This window comes from Physeter macrocephalus, chromosome 21 (genome assembly GCF_002837175.3).
Source record: "Physeter macrocephalus isolate SW-GA chromosome 21, ASM283717v5, whole genome shotgun sequence".
Taxonomy (NCBI): domain Eukaryota; kingdom Metazoa; phylum Chordata; class Mammalia; order Artiodactyla; family Physeteridae; genus Physeter; species Physeter macrocephalus.
In genome coordinates, this window is record NC_041234.1 from 24,487,368 (window position 1) to 24,495,720 (window position 8,353).

At 39.6% G+C, this 8,353-nt stretch overlaps 1 protein-coding gene across 12 annotated transcripts in view; it reads right to left on the minus strand.

Annotated features, from left to right (window-relative positions):
• The window catches only part of CASK (calcium/calmodulin dependent serine protein kinase), a 385,648-nt gene that overhangs the window by 67,758 nt on the left and 309,537 nt on the right, over positions 1-8,353 (minus strand). For all 12 annotated transcript variants that reach the window (XM_028482973.2, XM_028482969.2, XM_028482972.2 and 9 more), the window contains exon 12: positions 666-743. In XM_028482973.2, coding sequence (XP_028338774.1) covers positions 666-743 — 78 coding nt within the window. The remainder of the gene's footprint in view (positions 1-665; positions 744-8,353) is intronic.

Here is an 8,353-nt window from a genome sequence, read left to right on the forward strand (position 1 = left end):
AAAAAAAAAAAAAAAAAAAAAAACCTAGCAGAAACATGGAAAAATGCTTATTATATTATGTTAGGTTAAAAGAAAGATATATTTTGATTGTAACTACATAAAAAGTTATATGCAAATGGATAGTGATTAGAAAAGGATATGCAAAAATGAAAATTACTGTGCTAGGGTGATGGGATTATAGATGACTTTCTACTTTCCAAACTTTCTGCAGTGTGATGTTTCTATAATAAAAAGAGTTAAAATTTTGTGAAAGATGTACACTAACCAGTAATTTATAAAAATGACTTCTCTCTGAACTTAGTTGTTATAAACATACAATTAACTTTCAAAAATTACCACCTTAAAAAAGCAACTCAAACTTTCATAGCATGTCGATTTCCACCAAGAGCGGTAAAATAACTTTTTCTTTTTTTAAAAAAAGAGAAGTAAAATTGGTATGTTAACATGTTCAAGTTTACATACCAGAACTAGAAATCTAGGCAATGTTGCTGCCGAGATTTTTTTTCTTTTCTGTATGTAAATGCTCAGTGATAAACTTAGAAATACTAAATCTGAGTATAATGGTCTAACTGTGACTTCAAGGAAACTGCCTCTTACTGTGCAGCAGAAACGTTTTCATACCAAATATGACACCCAAATACATTGACAAAATACATATTGCTTACCTCTTTGGCTCTCTGTACTGCATCACTTGGAGGATTCCTGATTTGCGGTGAAGATTTTGTGTTAATTTTGTCATATAGCTAAAAGCAAAGGAGAAAATCCAATCAACATTCATAATTCTTTGATAAATTCAGAGCTTCATATTTATTATTTCACTAAACAATATTTTCCCCTTAAAAAGGCAGGCTGATGATTTTAGTGGGATCTTCTTGTTAATGTCTTATTCATTCAAATGAAACTTGTTGGGATGAGTGCTACGCATATCTTTTAAAAAATCATCAATATTTCAGTAATCACAGCATTTTTTCACTCTGATAGAAGCAACATTTAATAAGATGAATACGGAGTAAAATGAAAGAATGCTTTCTGGCCAAGACACGTCTGAAGGAATTTTCACAGCAATCTAAATCTTGGGAAAGGGCAAACGCAACTCCTTCTAGGAAGGAACGCTCTCACGAAAGGTTTATACTTGTTTTACTAGGGCTGTTCATTAACAGTATCAGTGCTGGCATCCTCCAGCAAGAAATCAAGGACATAAACCTTTTTCCTTTTTAATTTGTAAATTCACAGAGTATGGGAAGAAACTGGAAAGAATCTATACTTTAAAAACTCCGCAAATCTAAATGATCCAAAATTTAACTTTCTGAAGAAAATTCTTTAGAGAAAAATCTCTGTAGTGTAGAAGCGCAATTAAAGTATTAATTTCTACTTCATATGAAACATCTCATTCAGCAGTCTGCTTTGAAAAGTGAAAAGTTTAAAATGGTCTTGGCTAGCCGGCCAGTTCTATTTCCTAACTTCTCTAAAATAAGTGGGGGGTTTTGGGGGCTGGTTTTGGTTCTGTTCTTTTTTCCTTCCCTACTACGCACAGCAGTGCTAGTGGAGAGGTCACATACCATAATATTCTTCAGATTACAGTTACACTTGTTTATACTGATGCAGGATTAAGCTTTATGACTTGTAAATGTTTGGGCCACACCATACATAAAAATTCCTAATGATTAACAGGCAGACAGATAGACAGATAAATAAATAAAGCCTAATGATAGCAATGTGAAGATAGAGCAGTGACCATTTTAAAATGGTGGCACTAAGAAAGTACTACTAAATTAGAGGTTAAATAAATAGTATAAGTAGGCTAGTAAAATACACTCTATTTAAAATATTATATAAACATTTAGGGAACTAGTGATATGTGGTTTGTTTATAAAAGTTTGCTCGAATCCCTGTAGAATACACATGGGCAGTCTCCATCCTCTGAATGACTTCCATCTCTAAAGATTGTAAATTTTGAAATATGGAACCACCGAATATATTTTTCCATAGAAATAATGGTATATGCAGTGTAGGTTCCCAGACTAGTCTATAGAGATAAATGAAATACTGTACATATGCAATAAAAAGTAGGAGGGGGAAAAAACCCAACCCCCCAAAAGTAAGGAATCATAAGTTAAAAAAACACATTTAAAATACCTAACACTTAAAAAATAGATATAGCCATCACCTGACATGTCATAATATTAATAATCAAACAAAATAAAAGACCTACATGGATAATTAAAAAGATTTTTAAAACCCTTAAATGCTGTTTGGGAAAAAGAAAGCAAATTTAATTTGAGGCTTTACAAGTTGATGGCACTATCATTTATAATGTCTTTATAATGCCTAATTTCACCACAAAAAGTTTTGCCTTTTTCTTGAACAAGGACTATTACTAATGCTACTTTCAAAATTTTCAACCATGATTAGGATTAGTTTCTATTTAAACATTTAATAAATGCACATTAGTTTTAACTCACAAAGCAACAAAAATTCCAAGCTCCCAGAATTGCTCTCACTTTATCACTGGAGACGTTTTATTTTTGGCTTGGTCTCATGATGCCAAGTATGGTTCCCTAGGTCTTATATCAGTGTGGTTTCTTGAGGACTTGTAGCAGAATCAGCTGGAGTAGTTACTTAAACGTACAGATTTCTGGGCCCCACTGCAGATCTACTGAATCAGAATTTGAAATGGGGATCCAGAAATCTGTGCTTTAAAAAACTCCTTAGATATTTGTAAATCTTATGCCCAGTACCAACTTTTGAGAATAGTTGTAGTAGTACAAATACTGACAACAATGATAATTGTTACTTTTATTGAGCACTTAGTAGATGCCAGTTACTAGTCAGAATTCTTAATATATATTCCCTCATTTAACCTCAGACAACCTTGTAATGTTGATATCCCTACTACTTCCACTTTATAGATGAGGAAACTAAGGCAGAGAGTAGCAAAGTGAGAACCAACGTTCTAGCTTTACAACAACTTCACAGGTGGCATGCAGATAAGGCCCTGATCCAAAGAAAGTGCTCAGACCAAATTTCCCTCTGCTCCTTTGGTTTTGCCTGATCCAATTAATCACACATTCACCCAAAGTTCAGTGGAACTAGTGGTGGGATGAGGGGGAGGTGAGATGCTTAATATGAAAGGCAGATACAGTAGGAAGGAATTAAATGAAGGGACCTTCTGCTTGAGGTGGGGACACTGGGCCCTGCCCCTCCAACTCCTAGGAAAGTGCAGGACTGGGGCAGTCAAGGCAGGCATTGGATGGAGTGGATGGTGTCCATGTGGTTAAGAATAGATGGTGAATTTCAACTGCCTGCTCATTAACCAAAAGAGTAATTAAGAACTGAGGCAGGAAGGGACAGGGAAGGGGCTTAATTTCACCATCAGTGGGAAGAAGTGACCCCTTGTTGATCCATCTAATATTTACTGAGGTCCTACCATGTACTAGGCAGTGGGTTCTATTCACTGGGGTTATGGAGAGGAAAAAGATGATAGTTGCTATGCTCAAAGAAGTCACAAATTCCAAGGACATGTATAACCAAAGGCCCAGGAACATATGCCAGCTTGATCCCCCTGAGGACCTGAGAGTACTTTGGTCCCCAGCAATATCAACTAGGAAGTATCTCTGAGCAGTCCCAAGTTGGGGACTATCTGGATGTGTAGGTATGCATGACATGCCAACCTTCATTACCCTGCCCCCTGTTTCTGTGACTCTATCTTTGACTTAGGGATTCAAAATATTTTAGGGATACCCATAACAAATACAAACTGTTTGAGAGATATGGCAAAGTATGTAAATAAAAAGTCATCAACAGAGAAAAGTTTGAATGCAATGTAACGTTTGTTTTAAAACAGTCGTCAGGAGTATGCAGCTTTTCAACTTCTCATTCTTATGGGTCATCTTCATATTCTATGCTGCCTAGGAGATGCTATTCAGGACTCAAAGTTCAAATTCAGGTGGAGTTTTCCCAAGGTCTGGAGGCAAGTGAGAGGTGGTTGAGTTTTGAGAACAAAGGAAGGCTGCAGTTTCTCTTCCTTTATCACCCTTTATTGCCCGTCCCCCTTCTATCATATACAAAGAATTCTTAGAATGATGTGACTTTGGGACTTGGCCTGCCGTCTTGGACTTTCAGCTAAAGCCCAGAGCTAAGGCCAATAGGAAGTAAGTGGTCTGCTAGGAAGCTGCCAGACCATCCTTTCAGGGCTTGCTGAAAGGTAGCTAAAATGGTCCTTCCATGCTCACCCTAGCAGCACCCCGTTCTGCCTATAGCGACAGACGCTTGGAATCTGTAGAAGCTAAAGGACTGAGGCAAGGAAGCATTTGATTTTCCCTTCTCCTTCCTGTTGGGGAGGAAAGGAAAGGGAGTTGCTTCTTCCCTCATGCAAAGTGAAGGATGGTAGATGCTCCAAATGACCCATGTACACAAACTAGAGGTGCCAGCAAGGAGAGATCACTATCTCATGCTCTGCAGGGATGCTTGCTGAGTTGCAGCAATTTACAAGGTCCATCTTGGTGCACCTAGAAGAGCGCCGTGTGAGAGTCTTTGGAGTGGCTTGACATGTGGCGTTTGGGGTCTCAAGTGAAAAGAGCCTCTTTCCTGGTTGATGGCAGGGTGGGAGGCCAACAGCAGGGCAGCCCACACTTGGAGTGTATTTTATGGCAAGACTGTGTGTTTTCCATGAGTCAAGGAGCTGCCTCAGGATGTAATCTGGCTGGAGCCATCTTGGCGGAACCCTGACCAAGAGGGTTGTCTGCACAGAGCAAGGGGACCCAGGAGTGGCCGTGGGGTCACAGCTGAAGGCAGGAGCTGAGAGTACTGCTGAGGCCAGCTGCAGAGTACATGATGATGCAGGAGCAACCTAGGACAGAGACGACATCTGGATACCTGCCACACCCTGGGCATTAACAGCCAAGAGGGCACTGGCTGCCTGAGGGACACGAGTACAGAACATGCTGTTTAAGTGGTTCTTTCTCTTTTCCCTGATCAGACTCTTGAGTCCTTTGACATTCAGTAACAGCACGTAGCATGAGGCTGAGTACATAGTATATGTTTAATAAATGTTTCGTAAAAAAATAAATGAGTATTTAAATGGTGCACAGGAACTGTAAATAGATATTTTTTTTTTAAAAAATCAGAGTAATATAAAAATAAACAGAGTAGGAATACTTATTTTACCTTGTTTCTTTAGGAACCAGGTATCACAGTATCTTCTGTCCTGCTTGCACAGTTAAAAACTGTCCCTCAAAATTAAGAAATACAGTTTGACCATATTTAATTCTTTTTTTTTTTGCTATGTTTCAAGTCTGACTTCAAAAAGTTTTCAAGGTAAAAGAGATCTTAGATATCAACATGATTCAATTCCTCCACTTTAAGAAGGAGAGAGCTGATGACCAGTGACATGAAGGGATGCACTCAGGGTCCTGCAGCCAGAGTAGCAGGGACTAGACTGGCTTCCTGATGCGTGCTGTCCTTTCTCTCATACCAGAGTGTCTTGGCTTGTATTAGAATTCAGTAACATGGTCTCATGCCAGGAAGACACCTTCAGCAAATATTCGGGAAAAGAACTGTAGAAAATGCCATTTATAGGCTGTAGGGAAAAAAGTAACTAAATGTGATTTTTTAAAAAATAAATAAATAAATAAATTTATTTTGGGCTGCATTGGGTCTCCATTGCTGTGCGTGGGCTTTTCTCTAGTTGTGGCGAGCAGGGGCTACTCCGTTGCGGTGTGCGGGCTTCTCACTGCAGTGGCTTCTCTTGTTGCGGAGCACGGGCTCTAGGCGCGGTCTTCAGAAGTCATGGCACGCGGGCTGCAGTAGCTGTGGCTCGTGGGCTCTAGAGTGCAGGCTCGGTAGTTGTGGCGCACGGGCTTAGTTGCTCCGTGGCATGTGGGATCTTCCCGGGCCAGGGCTCAAACCCGTGTCCCCTGCATTGGCAGGTGGATTCTTAACCACCGTGCCACCAGGGAAGTCCCGAAATGTGATTTGAAAGACATTAGGCAATCAACTACATGCCTTGCCCTATTAAAGAATGTTAGAATCCTAATCCTTGCCTGGCCAGAAGATAAACATTTCAGGCTTTGTGGGCCATATGGACTCTGTCACAACCACTCAACCTTGCTATGTGTGTGAAGGCAGCCATTAATAGTCCATAAATGAATGGGCATGGCTGGGTTCCAATAAAACTTTATTTACAAAAGCAAGTAGCTGGCTGGATTTGACCTGACAGCTGTAGTTGCCAACACTTGCTCTAGAAGCTCAAATTCAAGGCGAAGTGAAATGACAAAATATATTTCCGTTTGTTGTTTGCTTTCCTGCCATCTGAAGATTTCAAGTGTATTTGTAAAGCTGAGGTGTAGAGGGTGAGGCAGAGGGAGGGAAGACTGTTAATAAATTATTCCTAGAGAGAAAACAAGAATGACTGTATTACTGTTTGTTTTCTCTTTCTAATGAATTATCGTTACCCAAGTTCAGCACTTTTTATTAAAACACACACACACACACACACAGAGCCCAAGGCAAAACGAGGAAATGTGAACAGCTGCAAGGGGAACAGACTCTTTCACGCCGTCTCACTAACAGACAGGACTGCTCACTGCCAGTCTCTGGCGCTGGGTCAGATATGACCCCACACGGCTACATGGACATGCTTCATCTTTCTGTCTTAAGGAGTAGAAAAGCACAGTTCTGTTAAAAGGCCACATTCTATATTTGGGATGGGTTGTTTTAAATAAAGCAGAATAAAGTTGGTGGTAATATTAAACTGAACTCTCCTGAGATTGTACTTTCAAACATAAGTTAACAAGTTAATGTCATTTTTTATTTACATTCAAAACACTAAATCAAGTTTCTTTTTTTTTTTTTTTACCATACTCCATGGTACCTCACTTCCTTCTGATTTTTATCCTCAAATAGAAATCTTTGTTTTGCTCATAGTTTATATGCAGCACTTAGTGATATCAACATTTAAAATGGAGTGGTTGGGCTTCCCTGGTGGCGCAGTGGTTGAGAATCCGCCTGCCGATGCAGGGGACGAGGGTTCGTGCCCCGGTCCGGGAAGATCCCACATGTCGCGGAGCGGCTGGGCCCGTGAGCCATGGCCGCTGAGCCTGCGCGTCCGGAGCCTGTGCTCCGCAGCGGGAGAGGCCACAACAGTGAGAGGCCCGCGTACCGCAAAAAAAAAATAAAATAAAATGGAGTGGTTGGTGGAGAACCTATAAAATTACTATCACCGGGTTATGTGTCCCACTAACTTTCTAGCACAGAGAAAACCAAATCTAAGGACCAGAATGTACTTAGTTGAGGAAGATTATAACTTTTGCAACTAGGCTACAGACATGAGCCAAATAATGAATGCGTTTGTAGAGTTGCTGGGAACACAGAAGTATATTAGCAAGCATCATCTTACCACTTAAATGAAAGATACCAAAGAAGCTCCCTGCTGGAAAAGAATTAAAGTTTTCAAGAGTCAAATATTTAGCTGCAAAGTATGTAATGAAATGTGTCTGTGATCCTAGTAAAAGATAATAACGGTGTTCACAAGTTTATATTGCACAACAATAATGGGAATTGAAATGACTTGCACTGGAAATATAGACTATCGTATTAAGAATTTCCTTACAGTTGCTGTGAAGAAGCTGGGTGATTAGGAACAAAGTTCTAGTATCACATCTTTTCAGTGAACCCAGCAGATCAGCTATTGATATCCAATAGTATTTTAAAAAATACATTTGAAATCTGGAAAAATGTTAGGGAAAGGTGATTTAATACTAAAATATAAGGAACTGATATTCAACTACTGCACTGAAACCAGTTTTCTGAAGCTAGAGATCAGAGAAAATCTTCTGAGATCTAAAAATCTATCTTTCCTGCTCAAGTTTATATATAAACGTACTGTCTTTAGGTTAAAAATATGGAAATGCCCTTTCAACAATCTTTAGTGTCATTAAACATGACATAGTCACAAAATGAAAAGACAACCTACTGAATGGGATAAAATATTTGCAAATGATATGACTGATAAGGGGCTAATATCCAACATTTATAAATAGTTCACACAATTCAACATCAAAAGCAAACAAACAAACAAACAAAAACACAACTCAATTAAAAAATGGGCAGAAGAACTGAATAGACATTTCATTTTTCCAAAGAGGGAATGCAGACGACCAACGGGCACACAAAAAGATACTCAGAATCACTAATCATCAGGGAAATGCAAATAAAAACCACAATGAGGTATCACCTCACACCTGTCAGAATGGCTGTCATCAAAAAGATAAGAAGGGGCTTCCCTGGTGGCGCGGTGGTTGCGCGTCCGCCTGCCGATGCAGGGGAACCGGGTTCGCGCCCCGGTCTGGGAGGA